Genomic DNA, 20,438 nt, shown 5'->3' on the forward strand with positions numbered 1-20,438 from the left:
AAAGGATTCATAGTGAATTTTGAGAGCTTCTAGCTTACCTGTCTTGTACACATTCCCTCTGCTTACTCTACAGATTGGCATGTGTAAAAGTGACAGAAATTTTAGTCACCTATATAACTCCTACTTATTTTTTTAGCCACTTATGCTCGCTTACCATGTAATGAATGGTTATGTCTGTTGTTGTTCAACATACTTTATGAACTTTCTGGCAATCTTTATTTTATCATGATACTAAAACTCTTACTTGAACAAAGTAACTGAACAATTCAAACTTTAAAATCCCAGAGAGAGGCTTGAAGAAGCCCTGTTGGTAGAGTCCTTGCTTAGCATGGATCTAAAGACCTATATTCCATCCTCAGCACTCATAAATAAGGTGTTCATGCCTATAATCCCAATCCTCAGGAGGCAGAGGCAGGAGGATCAGAAATTCAAAATCATCTTCAGCCACATAGAAGATTCAATGCTAACCTGTTCTACAGAGGCCTGGGTACTCTGCTGATAGTCACAGGTGATCTATATCTACAGTTCCTGCTTTGCTGGCACAGCTTTGTCACTGGGAAGGTCACCCCCTTATAAGAATTTGGTCAAGACAAGATGGAACCCTAGAGCATTTAGCCATCAATGCAAATTACTGAGTGAAGATTACAATGAAGACACTGTGGATGTGGTTTCCATTGTGCATAGTTCCATTATGCTATATGAATTGTACTTGGGTTGTTTACCTTCCAGAATGTGCCTAAGCCAGGACACAAGAGAACAGACTCTACCCACAGCAGTAATGAGTCCGAATACACATTTAGCTCTGAATTTGCAGAAACTGAAGACATTGCACCAAGGACAGAGGTACGCTTATCTCTCACCAAAAGTAGAATGTTCATAATTGTATTGATAGACAGCATTTCTAATAATTGGTTTATGTATTCTTAATTAGTTGTATCCATAGGTACTTATTGCACAAGTTTTTGCAAATACCCTAACCCTAACCTAATTACTAATTTTTATTTGTTTGTTCTGGTGTTAGAATTGAATCAAGCACCTTATATGTGGCAAGCATGTACTCTGCCACTGAGCAATATCCCCAGTCCCACATTATAATTTTAATGTAAGTTTCATAGCAGTAGTTTCTTTCCTGTCCCCATCATGGCTGTACACCTGAGCAGTTTCTGCAGATAACTCAGCTGCTGGCTGCAATTGCCATTGCAGTCGCAATGCCTCGCAGCATCTGTAGGGCTTCTCCGTGTTGGTTTGGAAACATTGTTTATCCCTGCATCAATCAACTACTGGAGTCCTGCCTTATTTATGAACTTCCTTAGTGTCAAACCTAGGGAGAGGGTCACCATGACTTTCTCAGTTATGGCGGGAGAATTTTGAAATCCTTGCCAAAGCAGTGGTGGTAATTTTATTAATAAATAATGATTATCTTCAGTTAAGAGATTGGTATTATTTTTAAGGTCCATTTCACAGTTTCACTCACTCAGTAAAGGCTTGGGTGACAAAGTCCTTCCTAAAAAGAGAAGGAAAGAAAGATCCCACAACTCCTCTTATCCAAATGGTCTACTCCTCCTCCATTCTCATGTGGTCCAGAGAAGTCAAATGACTTCTGTACTTGCTGTAAGCAGATATGCCAGTGGGCTAAGGGTATCGTCTGGGCACTCTGATGTGATTACCATTCATTACATCTCAAGTTGTTTTGTATTTGGCAAGTGTTGTCTTCTGTGCCCTGCTCTTTTCCTATTCTCACATTCCTTTATATAGAATTTTGTTCTTGGCCTAGCAATCAATGGATTCTGTATACAGCATTAACTGATAACTGAGAAATTACCCCATTCTATTTTAATATTTCCTTTTAATTGCCCATTCAAACTACAAAGGCATGATTTCCAGTTAATAACATTTTAAGTATTCTGAGTTGAACTACTACTCACTATGTTCATTTATAAAATGGAAGATTCTATTACAGTGTTCTGAAAGTTAAAGTTTCAAGGACATATGCATCACTAATAAAAGAACAGATATCAAGACACTTAAGTGGAATGTTTCATTGTAAATCATCTAAAATGCTAGTGTTTGCAGGTACTTTCAGTGAGCTAGCATGATGGCTCAGAGGGAAAAGTGCTTACTGTGCAGACTTAATGACCTAAGTTCGAGCCCTACCACCTATGCTGGAAGGAGAGAACCAACTCCTACAAGTTTTCCTGTGACCTCCATACATGTCCCTTTTAACTTTATGAAAAGCCAAAAAACAAAATTTAAAACAACATTGAAATGACACCTGTGAGCAATCAACTGATCTGGAAAAAAATTTTTATGAGTGACTGTTGTCCCAGGAATCCTTATTGTTATTGATGGAAGTAGAAGTTACCCCAACCCACCAGACTGCCACGTGTTATGTTGAGATATTTATGTTCTTGGATGTGTATTTCAGTAATAGAAAATAGAAACTATCTCATTGTGCATCAGGAAGACAATGACTAAAGAGCTGGTGGTTCACCTGACTATCCAGTTAGACAGATAATTAGAAAACAATTACAGGAAGCACTTTGGGCTGCTGAGTCAGCTCCCTGGCCCTATAGTCTTAGTTTGTAAACAGATTGCTAGGGTGGGTGTGGATACACATCTAAATTTTAATAAATGCTTCTAGATTTCCACAGACTTCTTTATATGTCACCAATATAATATGAGACACAGTTGCTAAGATGGGACATTATTAACTTTGAAATGCCACCTCAGAGCTATCTGACAGATAAGAGAGACATAGTATCTCACTGTTGTTCAGCTTGCACTTCTCCAATCATTAGCTAGGACAAACATGACTTGGTTTTGTTCTTTGGATGTTTACATTTCTTCTGTGTTTGACTATCTTACTATTGAAGTATTTTCTCTTTGGCCTGTGAGTCTTCTGGCTTTGCTTGATTCTTATGGTTTCTGGGTTTTAGGAGCCAACTGAGAAGAAGGTGCCTCTGGATATGTCATTGTTCCTTAAGCTCCAGAAGCGTGTCACAGAGCTGGAGCAGGAGAAGCAGCTGATGCAGGATGAGCTGGACCGAAAGGAGGAGCAGGTGCTCCGTAGCAAGGCAAAGGTGAGCGGCAGAGCCCAGGACTGAGGGGGCCCGGGAGGCCAGGGTGTCCCTGTGTCCTTTTATATTCTCCGAGTTCATTGCTTCTCAGCCTTTTGGCTAAGATCAAGTGGACATTCTCTGAGTCCCTCAGCTATGCGGCATTTGGTTAAAACTGTGAAGACTTTGACATGCCACTGCATTTTGTAAAGCAGCTAGATTTGACAATTAAAATATAAAGTTTTTACTTTATTTTTTCTCCCCAGGAAGAAGAAAGACCACAGATTAGAGGTGCTGAGCTGGAATATGAGTCCCTCAAGGTATTGAGAAATTCAGCCCAAGACTTGGAATACTTTGTTTTGATAAGAGAGCTACTAAGAATTTGTCTTTTTCTCAGAGAACATCCTTAGCTGAAGGTTCTAGCTTAACTCTTACTCAAGTGCTAGTCCTAGCCTAGGTAGTTTGCTTTTACAAATTCATTTTCATCTAAGTAGGACTTCACCCTGAACAGGAATAGGAGGTAGCAGCCATTCAAGCCACAGTAGTAAAGCTTATGAACTCTTACCTGCTGCTTGGTGCAGTTGCTCCCATCGGGCGCTATAAAAACCTAACTGAGGGTGAGGGGCAGACTAAAGACGTAGGGTAGCAGTCTACTCTCTAAAACATCCCCTGCCTCACATAAACATAGATAAATGAAATGAGTTAAGCCCAGATTCACACAGTATTAGGTGAGTGGTTCTCAAAGCTGGTCCTATATTAGCAAAATTGGTATCACCTAGTCCCTTGTTGGAAGTTCAAAATTTTTAGGCCTAACACCACTAGACATCAAGTGAGAATCCTGTAGTTGGGTCTCAGAATTATGTGTTTTAACAGGAACTCCAAATGACTGTAATACATGTTTAAGTCTGGGACACATTGTGTCAGATCTTTGGCATCAAAGTAAAGGCATTTTTTGTTTTCTGTCTCTTAAATGAGCAAAGCAAAATTGACTACCAGTAAGTGGAGGATTGAAAGAGAGCACTGCTGAAGACTTCAGGGGTCCACTCAGCCGACTAGTCCTTGGAAATACCCTGACCAGCTGCACACCCTTACATACATACTTGCAAACAAAACCTGGGCTTCTCGGGACTGGCACTCAGCCATTTCTGCATCTGGGACTATTCCTCGAGTAGATCAGAGTAAATTTGCCCCTGGAATTGGGGTTGGAGATGCAAACTGTCTTTTACATTGTTCCACTCACATTGATGTCATACTTAGTCTGGGAGACCAATCATAAGAGTGGAGGTTAACGTCCTTTCTAGACTTCTCCCATCAATTAGGAGAGACTGAGTTTTCTAATGTTGAGATGAGGATGACGACAGTAAACTTTTTCATCTTTTCATCCAGCGTCAAGAACTGGAGTCAGAAAACAAAAAACTGAAAAATGAGCTGAATGAGTTACGCAAAGCGCTCAGTGAAAAAAGTGCCCCAGAAGTGACTGCACCAGGTGCACCTGCTTACCGTGTCCTCATGGAACAGCTGACCTCCGTGAGCGAGGAGCTTGATGTCCGAAAGGAGGAAGTCCTCATCTTGAGGTCTCAGTTGGTGAGCCAGAAGGAAGCTATCCAACCCAAGGTAAGCATGTGCACATGTTGAGGATGAAGCATGGTGACTGGCCTCCATTTCTTAAGCTTTTCCTCTGGTTTGTAAGCAAACAAACACTTAAGAGCAGCTGCAAAAGCCATCAGGTTCCTAAGTGTCAAAATTTCATCTCCCACAAGCAAAGGATACTTTTAAAAAATGTATTAGAAATGAAATCAGTTCATGGGAAATACAAGATGATTTCTGTTCACTCCTGGGAGTTCCTGTCAATAGGAAGAAGGTAGGAAGAGCTATTTTTGTGGGGTCAACAGAAAACAGTCTATGCTGTCACCTTGCCTGGTACAGTCTCATTTGGTTCTGAGGCTTGAGTAGGCTGGGCTTAGAAAGAAAGCTCTGTATGCTTCCTGGACAAAGACTAAATCAAAAATCTTTCCTCTCTCAGCAAACTGATAGTCTCTCCTTTTCTTTTTAAATTTGCAAATAATTATATATATTTGTGAAGTGCAATTGATATTCTCATAGGAAACTTTTGTGAAAATTATTAGAAAATAAAAAGAGAAGCAACGGGCATAAATACTATGTGTTCTCGCTAGTAGAGCACATAGTTTGGTACCATACTTGCCCACTTATTAAGCTCACACAGCCCATGTGACAACTGTTCTGTGATAATGGGCTGTCCCTATCTCACCACAGTCTCTGCTTGCCCAGCTCCCAGCCTCTACCTGACACACCTTGTCTGTGCTGGAAGAATGTGCAGTATATTGAGACCTTCCCAATTCCCTGTGCCTGTTTGTAATTCTGAGTTTCTTGGTTTCATATTTTCAAGGCAATGGTGAACAGCATACAGTGAGCTAGACTGTGAGGTAGTCCAAACAGCTCTGGTTTGTCTGCTCTACTTCCAGAGGACTCTTGGAAACTTTCTCTGGACAAATGCCCTTCCAGTGGCCACTACATGAACTCTCAGACAGGGTGAACCTCACACCGACACATCAACAGGAGGGTCATTCTCTCACACGCCCAACATTTTATAACAAGCAACATTTTAAAACAAAACAACTCAGGAAAGAACTTAAGCATTAGAAATAGGAGTTCCTATCTCATCCACATATATTAATGTCTACTGTATGACAGTTCTGTGAAGTTAATTCATTTAGAGTTAGTTTAAAAAAAAAAAAAAAGCCATAGCTTAATGAACTCTTATCTGGATTCAGTAAAATAATCTATTCATGAAGCTAAACATGTGTTGTTTTCTGCATTTTTATGCTTGCCAACATGTGATTTTTCAGGATGACAAGGTAATTATACATGTTTTTAATATTTATTAAGTACTTCTGTTTAATCCTAAGAATGGCTTAGAGGTCTGTTCAGTATGTATAGTTGATGCTTTGTGACCAAGTCTGCTTTATTTTATTTTGTTTTTTTAGGTTTATTTATTTATTTATTTGTTGTGTTTATGTGAGTAAGTAGCAATGAATGTTGGAGGAAAGCCTTGTGTGTCCTCCTTTATTCTCCATCTATTTCTTTAGGGAGTGATCCTTCCTAACCTGAGGCTTGCATTTCCTCTACTAGGCTAGAAGCCAATAAACCCTAGTAATGTCTTGACTCCATCCACTCAAAACATGGGTTCCAGGCATATGTGGAATGTCTGGCTTGTTACACAGGTGCTGAGATTTGATCTCAGGTCCTCTTGATTGAGAATCAAGCCCCTCTTAAGTGCTTTAGTTGATTTGCAGGCTTGAATTTCTCTACTCATCTTGTTTACAACTCTTGGCAATAATGGGATGCTTCATGTGGTGCAACCCTTTCAGAATTCAAGTTACTGAATATGGGAAACACATGGAACAGTGAGTCAGAAACTTCTCAGGGCTGTAGTACAACTCTAACCCATCTCCAAAATGCAACATCCTAGCCAAGACAGGCAAGAATGAGGAAAGAACCAGTTGCTCATTCCCTAGGACATCAGCAAAAGGAGATGCCCATCTTTTCCTGCCTTCAGACTAGCTGAACAGATCAAGTAACCTAATTTGCTAGAAGTCCAAAAACACTCCAGAAAAGTACTAAGATACTCAATTATAGTATTATTTGATATAAAGACGAGTCCTCCTGAGTTATATTTATAGGCCTTAAAAAATGAGAATGGCCCTTTATGAAATAGTTTTCTCCCCTTTCAGAGAAAGAGAAAATATAAATCACTAAATATATACTCTATATAAAATACAGTTAAAGAAATGTTTATTTGGGGACAGAGATGTAGTTCAGCTGGTAAAATGCTTGCCTAGCATACACAAAGCCCCAGGTTCAATCTACAGCACCCCATAAACTAAGCAAGTTCAGTGGGACATACCTGAGGTCCTAGCACCGAGGAAGATGAGGCAAGAAGACCGATTCCCAGTTATCCTTGGGTGCATAGAAATCTGAGGCCAGCCTGGGCATGAGCACCACACCCAGCTTAGAACAAACATTGACTGAAAAACAAGACATGTTTTTTGGACAAAGAATGAACCTTTTTGGAGTGCTAAATTTGCTATTTTTAGAGGCAATAAGTTAGTTGTTTAATGTGTGTGTCTGTGTGTGTGTAGACAAACATGTGATTTCAGATGATAACTTGTGAAACTAGATTCCACCGTATAGACTCTAGAGATTAACTCAGGTCATCAGGCTGGGTGGCATGTGCTACCCACTAAGCACTGAAGTAAAAAAAAAAAATATATATATATATATATATATATATGTGTGTGTGTGTGTGTGTGTGTGTGTGTGTGTGTGTTAGATGTGACCCAGAGCTACTGAGTTGAGCCTTCATGTGGAAATGTATCATTTCCTCCCTTCAGAATACAATGACAGATTCCACAATACTTTTGGAAGATGTACAGAAAATGAAAGACAAAGGTGAAATAGCACAAGCATATATTGGTTTGAAAGAAACAAACAGGTAAGCTGATTCTTCCATGCATCTTGGTTTAACTGTGTTAACCTGAGTCTTCAAGCTCGCTGGATTGATCCACTGCTTTAATAGACATCAGCCAATCTTCATGGTTTCTAGTGTAAACTGATTTAAAATATCATTAATAATATCAGGTGATTACTGATGATTGGTGTCAGGGGAAATGTTACTCACATTGTGGGAAGATAGGTTTATTGCAAGAGCCTTGGCCTTAAGCTGCCTAGAAAAGAAAAGCCATTGCTCAGGTTGGGATACACTGAGTATATCCTTTCATAGTAGGGCTTCGAGATGGCTGTTTGAAGATTCGTAGAGGCAGCTACAGTGCTCAGTAATTGAAATGTAGCATGAGCAGAAATGAAAATGCATGTGCTTGGAATCCCAGCAGTGGGGACCCTACAACTCTAGAAGGGTGCCACAACTTCGAGGCTGAGAAGATGGAGGCTCATATATGCAATTCTTAGTCTTACTTCATTTCTGAACAGAAACTTACATGCCATTGTATCCTAAGCAGAAAAAAATTACACACTGACCTTTTGAGAGAGCATAGCCAGTGGTGACCACAGAGAAAAACAGTTCATAAATACCACAAATTAAATATATATGCCTTATGAAACATTAGATTGTTCTTTAGTTACAGGCAAAGGTATAAAATGCTTATATAGGTATTTGGTTAAGTGTAAATTTAATTTATGAATTAATTGTAAACTTTTATATTTAAGAGTATCTTATTATAGAAAGGGAATGCTGTCCATCCATCCACTTAGCTACTTATTCACCACAGGTCTGAAATGTGCCTACCCCATGCCAGACACTATGCCACATAGTGGGAAGACAGATAATACAGTCTCTTCTCACAGAGGTGACAGGCTCCTTAAAGAAATGACTGAAAATATTTGAATTTTAGTCTAAAGCTATTAGAAAGAATTTAAGTGTTTTACATAGAAGAATGATGTAATAACAGATTTAGAAAGCTGGCCCTTCCTGTTCTATTTGAGAACAAATTGTAGTGGAGTAAAATTGAAACCACAAAACCAGTTAAGAGTCTTTGCCATAATCCAGTGACTGATCATAATGACTTGAGTTTGGTGGGGCATTTGGAAAGGTATGTATGCGGTGAGGTCAATAAACCTGTGATCTGTTGTGTACGAGTGGGTTCTAGGAAAGCTTGGCGCATCTGTTGTGGGTATGCAGTCGGATATGTTGATACCATTTCATAAGCATGAGACCAGAGTAAATGGTGAGTGAATTTACACCATCTGACTTGTGGGAGATGAGAAGGTGTCCAGGGAGAGAAATCCCACCAGGCAGTTGAGGTATATATAATAGATCTATAAAGTCGTTGCATTATAGTAATTAAAATAAAACCTCAAAAATAGATAACTCTTTAGAAAGAGATGGTAGATTGAAAAATAGAATCTTCTCGCCAGGCAGTGGTGGCTCACGCCTTTAATCCCAGCACTTGGGAGGCAGAGGCAGGCGGATTTCTGAGTTCGAGGCCAGCCTGGTCTACAGAGTGAGTTCCAGGACAGCCAGGGTTACACAGAGAAACCCTGTCTCAAAAAAACAAAACAACAACAAAAAAACAGAATCTTCTCAAATTCATGTTATATAAACATAGCAAAAAAAAAAAAAAAGTATATCAAGATTAAGAACCTGGACTCTGAAATCCCATGGTGCTGGACACTGAAATCCCATGGCGCTGGACTCCAATACTTTCTTAGCAGCTATTAAATTGACCTTGGTGATGGGGAGAACAGATGAGGTAGTGAAAGGATGAAGAATGGCATCTGACATTTATCAAACTCTCAAAATGTATTGTTAACATCCTAGGTAGGAAAATTCTAACAACTTTATGTTGTCTATAAACTACACTATTTTAATAATAGGTAACAGATCTGTCTCTAATACAAAGGCAATTTCTCCAGATCTTAAATTTTATCCAAAAAATTTAACCCACGTCAAAAGCTGAGGACTTCAGATATATTCTTATGTTATTTGCATAATAATTTTTATAGCAGTTTACTTGGGGAATCAGATTTTATCATGCTGACATAAATTCTATCCAGAAAACTGAAAATTACATTTTGAAATAGATTATGAAAATTGCCACATAAAGATATGGCATCTTGAGTTTTCATATCATACATGTGTTATGGTTAGCCTCAGTGTAATGCCTAATATGTAAGGTCTTTTGGCTATGATGCAACCACTTACTCTCCCCCACCCCCCCTTTTTTTTTAATTAATCAGAGTAATTTTGTGGTAATGTTGCAAAGTTGTTTGTAATTACAAAGAATGGTCCTTTTCACTTAGTAAAATAATGAAGTGTCATGTGCTTTTCCTGACCACCATCATCTCATTTCCATCCTGTGTCCTTTTGTGTTTTGCATTGTATTTCTTTACATGGAAGATCATCTACTATGGATTACCAGGAGTTGAATGAGGATGGAGAGCTCTGGCTGGTTTATGAAGGGTTAAAACAAGCCAACAGGTTATATATGTCACCTCAAAATGGAATGTTATTAACCTGCTTTTCTCACTAACATGAACTCACAACTTTGACTACTATGTGTCTTATGCTTTTATTGTCCTCCTGAGACAATTAGTCTCAATAAAACTTAGAATCTGCAGCCAAGTAACTTCTTTAAATTTTTCTCTACTAACAGATACTATGAAGGCTAAAGTTGATTATAGGAGAATATAGTTGACATAATCCACAGTGCTGTTAGCAGTGACTGTCTAAAGATTGTGAATCTCTCTAGGGCTTGAGGAAGACGGTCTTGCAGCTGAAGCACAAGTTATTGGAACATGGACACTGATCCTTGTTACCTGGACAGTAGTTTATTTATAATGTCAATCTGAGAAGCATGTCCCTACAGTAGATATGGCCACTTTCTCGTTATTGTCAGGCTGCGTAAGAGCAGTGGCAAGTGCCTGTTTCAGCATTCTCTGTGGTTACTGTGAGATTCAAAGCAAAGAAATCAGGATACCCATCTGAGCTCAGCAGTTTACTTCCAGGAAAAAACTAAAATGTATAGAATTAGCTGTCTCTTTAACATAGTTATCAGCCCTAGTAATTATCTATATCTTAAAACTTCCATAAAAATGTTTATTTTGGTGATTACAAATTTAAAATTTTTACAGCGTTAAATCATCTTCTGCTTATTCTGCTTTGTTCTAACCATAACCATTGGCATTAACTATAGTTGTTGGTTGACTCCATCTTGAAACTTCATAATAGCTAAAATATTCTAGTCCACTATTCATAGTTTGCTCACTCACAATGGCATCAGTTTTACTCAGCAGTTAATGACAAACAACATTGGGACTAAATGTCTATTTCTTCATGTTAGTTCTTAACTATAACTTTATATCTTGTTAGGATTCCATTACTGATATGTAATTTCATGGGGAGAGAGATGACATACACATTCACACACACACACACACACACACACACACACACACACACACATTCACAAATTACAGAACTACTAAACTGGATTTGGATAAATCTATGGGTTTCCAAGTAGTGCACCAGCCTTTTTGTCCTTAGATAAGTGGACAACATTAAACATTATTCAGATTGTGCCTTTGCATGAAATCAATGACGATGTCTTTAAAGGTCTGTTTTATTAGACTGAGAGTATGTAATCTTGCACTTCATAATGCAGCTATGCATTTGTTTGTTAGCAATGATACTGTCTTTTCATTCAATTAAAAAAGGTACAAATATGGATAAATTAGTTTCCATTTCTGGCATCTGAGTTTCATGACATTATTAGAGTAAGGATGCACAGATGGTATAGAGTATCTGTCCTATTCTGGCAAAGGAGCATGTAGCTTCACGCCCATTAGTGTGAACTCATCTACTCTACAAACCTGTGTGGCCTCTCCACAGGCTCCTAGAATCCCAGCTACAGTCACAGAAGAGGAGCCATGAGAATGAGGCTGAGGCCCTCCGTGGGGAGATCCAGAGCCTAAAGGAAGAAAACAACCGGCAACAGCAGCTGCTGGCCCAGAACCTACAGCTGCCCCCGGAGGCCCGCATTGAGGCCAGCCTGCAGCATGAGATCACCCGGCTGACCAATGAAAACCTGGTAAGAAGAGGGGCAGTGCCCAGGTCTGCTGTATGTTTTTTTTTTTTAAATGACTAACACAGTTTTTTTTTTTTTTTTTCCTTTTTGGGAAAGACATTCTGCTGTCCCTGATAGAGACAGAAAGGAAAATATGAATGTGTTGGTAAAGATGAATCAAGTAATAAACTCGTACCCAGGCTGTTTCTCATAGCACTCTGTTGAGCAGTTGAGCCCCTCAGACCTCACGTGGAGTGTCTAGTCTGGCCTGGAATGTCGGGAAGAAAGTTACCTGACTACCTGCTAGGCTTTGAATGTCAGAAAGACATAGCTACAGATTGTTTTTCTTTCATCCCAAGCATCCAAGGAGGATGCCATGCAGCCTGTCTGGTTACAAGCCAGGGAAGATTCTTGGTTGAACCAAGCAGGAGCTACGTGTTGTCACTGGATAGAGCTTCTAAAACAGGGTAGTGGGACTAGAATTGAGCTTAGCACATTCTGTTCTTTAAGCAGAGCCTGTACAGTATGAGGAAGTTGGTTTTGCTGTTCCCCTTACCAGATTCTGAATGCTGACACAGACTCTAAGACTTGCTTTTTTCTTATTCATTTCACTTTTTACCAGAATAAAATATTTTCTACAATATTTTTTTCTCCACATTATAACTTTGATCACATATTTGCAATTTTTAAATCTGTAAATTTTACAGATATACTTACTCCATAAAAATCAGTAAAAGATTATAATTATGCATTTTTGTATAAAATCTGTTCTCTAGTGACAGATGAAAAAATAATACCTTTTAAGATCTACAGTAAAAATTGTCTGAATTTCTCTGAAAGTCTAATTCTGTTAGTGATAATTGAGAACACAGATAATTCTCTACAACCATATGTTCACCCATATTTTACCTAGAGTCGACAAAGCGTTTTCTTTCCAGTCTGATGCATGTGTGAAACTCCATGGTAGGAGTGTGGGGAAGAGCAAGGATAGTGTGTGTGCTTTCAGAACGACTGCACCCTACTATTTGATGGGGGTGTCTTCTGAGTCAAAATGGTCTTCAAAAGTTATGTCTTTTCTCTTTGCTGATGATATAACTAACAATGCTTCTGATGATTAAGGATTGATAAATATGTGGAATAATACTGACTGATCAGTGTACAGATTCTTTGCTTCTCAATGATTGCCTTAAAATGCTAGGCAGTGTGTGAAATGGGTTTGTTTCTGGGTGTCAGATTCTCAGTTTGTTCACTAAGTTAATCAAGTATCGCCCTTATAGCCTGTCTGTACTATTAATATTTTGTATCTAACTCAAACATGAACAAACCTTACACTGTAAATAGAAGACTCAAATTAGCTTTTTTTTTAGGCTGTCCTTTGCAAATCATCTGCTTGTGCCATTAATTACACTGACTGCTAATTCAAAGAATATTAGCAAAGTCAAGTGCATGGAAGGATATGCCTTCTCAGGGTACTTAGAGTTTCTCAGTTTTAATCATGCATTTTATAGGATGCACTTGAGCAGAATGTTAAGGTAATCATACATCTGGGCTTAGTGCTTCTGAAGTTCTGCCTCACATACACACACATGCACGTGCTCACACACACTGAACACATATCAACGCACATAGGAATGGCTTTTTTACTCCTGTAGCACACAGGCTTCACAGGTTCCCCCATGCTGCCTCTCACCAGCTCCACCAGTTCCAAACAGGACTGGGATGGTAGCAGCACCCCTGCCTTTTTATGTCATTGCCCTCCTAGCCCTTGCTGCTCTGATGGTTGCTGAGCAGTGCAGCAGCTTGGAGAGTCACACATGAGGGAGGTATAAAGGGCTGGGAACTGAAATGTCAGCCTTCTCTGGTCACTATGGCTCCCTGCTGTAATGACAACATCCTGGCCATCACCTGTCTCCATTGTTCATTCAAAAGAGAGATTCATCTATACATGGTGATGGCAGGTGACAAACTGGAAATTGTGAGTAGATATAGATTCATTACACGTGTTATAAAGTGTTTTTAAGTTAATTTTGCTGAGAGGTAGCATTTACTCAGAGACACAAGAAACAAATATCCATTGTACCTGTTTTTTCAGTATTTTGAGGATTTATATGCAGATGACCCTAAGAAGTATCAGTCCTCTCGGATTTCCCTTTACAAAAGGATGATTGTATGTAAAACACAGTGCTTTTCCGTTGTCTTCTGCTACTTCTAGCCTTCTCTAACTGAAGAGCACACTGTTGCCTGTCACTGCCCAGGAAGTCTCTTCAAAACTATTCACAAAGTCTCTTTCCCCTGACCCCCACAGCTACCTTTAGCCAGTGTGTCTTCTCTTTTGGTGTCCTGTGTCCACTGTGTTTGGTTTGTTGTTAACCCAAGGCTTACAGTGTGATGGAAGCAATTTATTTCAAAAGATAGAGTAAAATCCAAGAAGCATAACCCAGCACTGGAAATGTGAGCAGCTATTTCCTCAGAATCACTGGTCAGGTGTCTGAGCCTACTCCTGAGCAAGCTAGAGAATGAACCAGTGTTCTCAAATGCTGTTCTGCTCTACACCGTAATGGCGCCCACCAGCCAGCTCCACAGATTCATTCTGTCCCTTATAAGGTCCCTTCTAAGCTTCCTTAGTCTGGTCATGCCCACCTCCCTCTTCCTTACTGAATGTCTAACTGCCTGTCCTTTGAGAGAATTCTTTACTAAATAAAGCCAATAGTCACAGGTGTCTTACCTTTCATTTTAAAATACAGGTTTTCTTTCTCCCTTTTTTTACTTTTTGCATTAGGCACTCAACATTCATCTTTTTAAATATATATTGCACAAAATTTTTGGTATTTTATATTATCTGGCATTTGGGTCTTATGTCAGCAGAACCCCACCCCTGAGACAAGCTTTCACTACATAACCCAGGCTGGCCTTAAATTCTCTCTCAGACTTCCAGGTACTTGTGTTATAGTCATGTACCTTTATGCTATGTAGCAGAAAGTTCTTTATCCTTTTTTCTTACTTTTTTTGTTGTTTCATTTGGTTTTGTTTGGCTTGGTTTTTTTAAGGCAGTCTCAATATGTAACCCTGGCTGACCTTGAACTCACAGAGATCCACCCACTACTGCCTTCTGAGTGCTGGAATTAGAGGTGTATGCCAGAACACCTGGCTCACCTTACTTTTAATTTCCCCTATTTCTTCATGTTTCTTAAGCATGAAGGCTAAGTTTAGAACTGGTAAAGTGTAGCTGTGCTTTATCATGGAGGGACAGTCTTCCTAAGTGCAGCCATCCTCAGCTCTCCCACAGAATTGTTATGCACTCATCAAAACTCATCTTTGCCCAGACCCCCTTCACAAGTGACAGTGCATCTGAGTTGTTTCCCACAGGAGTCTGCTGGGAGACTTCCATCACGCTGTAAAGGAGCTCACTGCAGTGTGTTTCAGCCTTGCCTTCACTGTAGCTGCACCTCCTTAGTCTGCCAGTTTGAGCCAGGTGGAGGCTCCACCAGAGCGCTCTTCTGCAGCTTTTGTGTGAAACTAACAATGTCGTTGCTGTGATTGCGTCTGTGCACCCTTTGTGCCCATGCTGAGGCTGTTCTGATCTTTCTGACATAATTCTCATTTGATCCTAGGATCTGATGGAACAACTTGAAAAGCAGGATAAAACTGTCCGGAAACTGAAGAAACAACTGAAAGTCTTTGCCAAAAAAATCGGTGAACTAGAAGGTACTTAAACATTTTTTAACAGCATTTGTCAAATTTTATTTCCATTGCTCATGACCTGGTAGACATTTACAGGTGAGTTTTTGGAGAAAATAACCAAAATTACTTTTGACAATCTTAACCTGTGCAGAATAGAAATTTCTTCTTCTATGTATGGGGATAATTTTCATAGTAATGTAATAGTAAGTTACAAAGGAAGAAAATTCGCTCAGCGACACCTAACATATGCCAGAGTCTGCCCATGACAGTACAGCATGTGCTTAAGAGCAAGGATGCTAGAGCCAGCTTCTTGATTCCAGTCCTGTCTCTCTCCTACCTACTAGGCTCAGAATATTTGCATGTTGCTGAACCCTTTATGCCTCAGTTTTCCCACAGTGTCACTGGGAATAATAATGGTGTCTCTCAATCACGGTCTGTGAGAACTGGATGAGTTAATGTGGTGATACATCTAGACCAGCAATGTAAATGCCACACACCACACACCATCTAACGCTACCACCAGAGATAGAGAAGGAATGTGGTAGAGTGTCCTCTAGAACTCATGATCTAATAAAAGAAAAGTTAATCAGGAAATAGGAGTTATAATTATAAAGAAACATGATTTTTAAAAATTAATCATTTCTATATAAAAAAGATGAGCTCCTTGCAAAAAACAATCCAGCAGAAGCATACTGATCTTGTTTCATGGGTGAGTCTGTTCATTCAGTGTCCTAGGTGCTAGGCACACTTGCAGGTGCTTGAGATCTAGCTGTGAGTGAAACCAAAGCACCTAAGTCCAACAACCTTATCATTGCTCAAGGCAATTTGCAAAGATAAAATTCCCTTTAAATCTTTGCAAGCACGTGCCATTTTAACCACAAATGATAAGTCATCCTGGCCATCTATCAGATTCTCTAGTTGTCATCCTTACGATGCTTATGTAGCACATAGGATAGAAAGGCCCCACCACTCCATCACAACACTGTTCTTCTGTCTGACTGGCAGTCCTGGTCAAGCCCTACTCATTCTTTGGGACTAAAGGCACATGTCACATCCTCAGAAGCATCCTGATCACACCACCAACCTCATGACTCTGCCTTCCGTGTTTGGTTCATACTTTCTATGGGTTTTCACTCTTACATTTTAGCAGTTTTTCTATTTGAATTACTGGTTTCTATGTTTTTTGAGCATGGAAATCACCATGGTATCTTCTTCACATGAGATTCTCTCTTCTATCTCTTGTATTCTGTTGCTGATGCTTGTGTCTATGACTCCTGATCTCTTTCCTAGGTTTTCTATCTCCAGGATAGTCTCCCTTTGAGATTTCTTTATTGTTTCTACTTCCATTTTTAGATCCTAGATGGTTTTAATTCCTTCACCTGTTTGGTTGTGTTCTCTTGTAATTCTTTAAGGGATTTTTATGTTTCCTTTTTAAGGCCTTCTACCTGTTTATCTGTGTTCTCCTGTATTTCTTTAAGGGAGTTATTTATGTCCTTCTTAAAGTCCTCTATCATCATCAAGAGAAGTGATTTTAAATATGAATGTTGCTTTCCTGGTGATAGGGAGAATTCAGGACTTTCTAGTGTGGGAGAACTAGATTCTGATGATGCCAAGGACTCTGGGTTGCTGATGCTTATGTTCTTGTGCTTACCTTTTGCCACCTGGATCTTTTTAGTGCTACCTGCACTCACTGTCTGGAGCCTGTCTTTCCTATTATCTTGATCGTGTCAGAACTGTGTGGGGTGGGTGTTACTACTGGGGTTAGACCTGAGGCACAAGATCTGTTCAGTGCTCAAGCACAGACTGGAAGGAACCTGTGCTCTGGGCCAGGAGTGAATTCATGGGTCCTAGTGGTCCCAGTTACTCCCTGTTTAGGCTAGGTGTTGCTGTCTCCTTACCTAAGGTACTGCCCGTGTTAGAGCTCCTTGGAGCCCCGCTTTCTCTGGGTTCTGTGAGATTAGGTGCAGAGCTGCCACCCGGGATCTGCTGAGTGCTCGGGCCCCCGTATTTATGTTTTTTAACTGTTAAAAACATTCAAACCCTTTCGCCTTAAATTGAAATAGCAAGATTCTTGCCTCTCCTGTGGGCTATATTTAATTAAGGACACTTTTTAAAAAACAAACTTTTTAAAATAAAAAAATGCCAAATGTATAATTTTTTAGTAGAAATTATACAGCTAAGTAGATAGTGTTTCAAAATCTGGTCTGCGTGGTGCTATATTTTAATCCAGGAGTGGGTGTTATGTCTTGATTTTCATTTTAAAAGAAAAAAAAGTCAGACCTGAAAGTATCCTAGAAGCCAGTAACTTTTTTGATACCAAAATCAAAACCAAAAACAACCCCCCCCCCAAACTATGTTATTTGGTCAGCACCCTGCCTGTTATATAATAGGTCTAGATCCTGAGCCTTCAACACCCTGCCTGTTACATAATAGGTCTAGAACCCGAGCCTTCAACAAGCTGCCTGTCATAGAGTAAGTCTAGAACCTCAGCTTTCAACACCCTGCCTGTTACATACTAGGTCTAGAACCTGAGCCTTCAACAAGCTGCCTGTTGCTTCCTGTTATTTTGTTATTAAGGGTGGAATTATGTTTGTATAGCTATCTTCTTTTGGGTTTGTTGGAAAATTACTTTCTTGCTTTCTCTAGGTTGTAGTTTCCCTCCTTGTGTTGGAGCTTTCCTGCTATTATCCTTTGTAGGGCTGGATTTATGAGAAGATATTATGTAAACTTGGTTTTGTCATGGAGTATCTTGGTTTCTCTGTCTGTAGTGATTGAGAGTTTTTCTGGGTATAATAGTCTGGGTTGGCATTTGTGTTCTCTTATGGTCTGTTTGATATCACTCCAGGATCTTCTGGCTTTTATAGTCTCTGGCGAGAAGTCTTGTGTAATTCTGATAGGTCTGCCTTTATACATTACTTGGCCTTTTTCCCTTACTACATTTAATAGTCTTTCTTTGTTTTGTGCATTTGGTGTTTTGATTTTTATGTGACAGGAGGAATTTCTTTTCTGGTCTAGTCTATTTGGAGTTCTGTAGGCTTCTTGTATGTTCATGAGCATCTCTTTTGGTTAGGGAAGTTTTCCTCTATAATTTTGTTGAAGATATTTACTGGCCTTTTAAGTTGGGAATCTTCGGTCTGGTGAGATGGCTCAGTGGTTAAGAGCACTGACTGCTCTCCAAAGGTCCTGAGTTCGATTCCCAGCAACCACATGTAATGCCCTCTTCTGGTGTGTCTGAAGACAGCTACAGTGTACTCATATACATAAAAAAATAAATAAATCTTAAAAAAAAAAGAAAAAAAAGTTGGGAATCTTCACTCTCATCTATACCTATTACCCTTAGGTTTGGTCTTCTCATTGTGTCCTGGATTTCCTAGGTATTTTGGGTTTGGAGCTTTTTACATTTTGCATTTTCTTTGACTGTTGTGTCAATGTTTTCCATGGTATCTTCTGCACATGAGATTCTGTCTTCTGTCTCTTGTATTCTGTTGGTGATGCTTGCATCTGTGACTCCTGATCTCTTTCCTAGGTTTTCTATCTCCAGGATAGTCTCCCTTTGAGATTTCTTTATTGTTTCTACTTCCATTTTTAGATCCTAGATGGTTTTGTTTAATTCCTTCACCTGTTTGGTTGCATTCTCTTGTAATTCTTTAAGGGATTTTTACGTTTCCTCTTTAAGGCCTTCTACCTGTTTACCTGTGTTCTCCTGTATTTCTTTAAGGGAGTTATTTATGTCCTTCTTAAAGTCCTCTATCATCATCAAGAGAAGTGATTTTAATTCTGAATCCTGCTTTTTCGGTGTGATGGGATGTTCAGGGCTTGCTATGGTGGGAGAACTGGGTTTTGATGATGCCAGGTAACTTTGGATTCTGTTGCTTATGTTCTTGGGCTTGCCTTTTGCCATCTGGTTAACTCTAGTGCTACCTGCACTCACGGTCTCTGACTGGAGCTTGCCTTTCCAGTTATCTTGCTTGTGTCAGAACTCCTCAGAGTCCAGATGTCTCTGTGATCCTGTGATCCTGAGCTCTTGGGTGGAAGAGTTCCTGGGACTCAGGCTTCCTCTCCGATCCTGAAATCCTGCTGCTCTGAGTGCAGTGGTTCCTCTGGGACAGTTCAGGATAAGGTGTCTTCATGGGAGCACACCAGTTAGGTGTCTGCCCCAGCCAAAAGGACCAACCAAGGGGTGGAAGGGGAGTGGTATTCCAGAGGGGCGGGGTTTGGGTAGGTGATGGGTCCTGGGTGCCCCAGGCTCCCAGTTGCAGTTCTGGGGCATAGGGTTGTGCGGGAGGGTTCTTACCCACTGCTCTGAGTGCAGTAATTCCTCTAGAATGGCTCCAGATATGGTGTCTTCATAGAATAGACCAGCTAGATGTGTGCCCCACCCAAAAGTGAACCTCAGCCTTCAATACCCTGCCTGTTAAATAATAGGTCTAGAACCCAAGCCTTCAACACCTTGCCTGTTACTTAATAGGTCTAGAACCTGAGCCTTCAACACCCCGCCTGTCATATAGTAAGTCTAGAACCTTGGCTTTCAACACCCTGCCTGATAGATAGTAGATCCAGAACCTCGGCCTTCTGATTTCTCTGCTCTAGATCAGTCTTTCCAGAATTTTTCTACTTGTAAGAAATGGTCTAAAAATTGGCTAAATATGGTGCTTTGGAGAGAAAGGGCAAATTTTTAGAAACTCTTGAATGGCTTTTCTTTTTCAGGACAAAAAAGTTAAGGAATATTTTCCTTTGGAGTTTGCAAGAATCTAGAAAAGAAAAATAGAATACTGCAATATCTACAAGGATGCCCATATTAGAGCGCTGGGCTGAGTGACAGCTGATTCAGTCTGTCTGTGCTACTCAGGCTGGGTGATTTATAAGCATTGTAAATGTGGTCCTCACAGAAAGTTACTTCTCAGAGCTATAGAGATTCAAGAAGATGTCTTCAGGTTCAACATCTGGGGAAGGCCTGTGTTCTGCTTCCGAGATGGTGTCTTGTTACATAGCCCTCTAAAGGAGACTTCAGCTGTCCTCACATGTCTGAAGTAATCAGAAGAAAGGGGTTAGCCTTATGAGGCCTTATAAACCTGATGTTAGACATTTTCACATCAATTAA

The 20,438-nt window shown here is 39.9% G+C and overlaps 1 protein-coding gene across 4 annotated transcripts in view; it reads left to right on the forward strand.

Moving 5' to 3' along the window:
- Myo5a (myosin VA) overlaps positions 1-20,438 on the forward strand; it is a 152,932-nt gene that overhangs the window by 109,305 nt on the left and 23,189 nt on the right. Inside the window, exons 25-33 of one of the 4 annotated variants that reach the window (XM_076937882.1) lie at positions 730-843; positions 2,937-3,080; positions 3,323-3,376; positions 4,443-4,670; positions 7,469-7,569; positions 9,991-10,071; positions 11,482-11,680; positions 13,749-13,823; positions 15,268-15,361. In XM_076937882.1, coding sequence (XP_076793997.1) covers positions 730-843; positions 2,937-3,080; positions 3,323-3,376; positions 4,443-4,670; positions 7,469-7,569; positions 9,991-10,071; positions 11,482-11,680; positions 13,749-13,823; positions 15,268-15,361 — 1,090 coding nt within the window. The remainder of the gene's footprint in view (positions 1-729; positions 844-2,936; positions 3,081-3,322; positions 3,377-4,442; positions 4,671-7,468; positions 7,570-9,990; positions 10,072-11,481; positions 11,681-13,748; positions 13,824-15,267; positions 15,362-20,438) is intronic. The other 3 variants (XM_034509251.2, XM_076937881.1, XM_034509253.2) reach the window with 3 other exon arrangements.

Source organism: Arvicanthis niloticus, chromosome 7, assembly GCF_011762505.2.
Source record: "Arvicanthis niloticus isolate mArvNil1 chromosome 7, mArvNil1.pat.X, whole genome shotgun sequence".
NCBI classification, from domain to species: Eukaryota; Metazoa; Chordata; class Mammalia; order Rodentia; family Muridae; genus Arvicanthis; species Arvicanthis niloticus.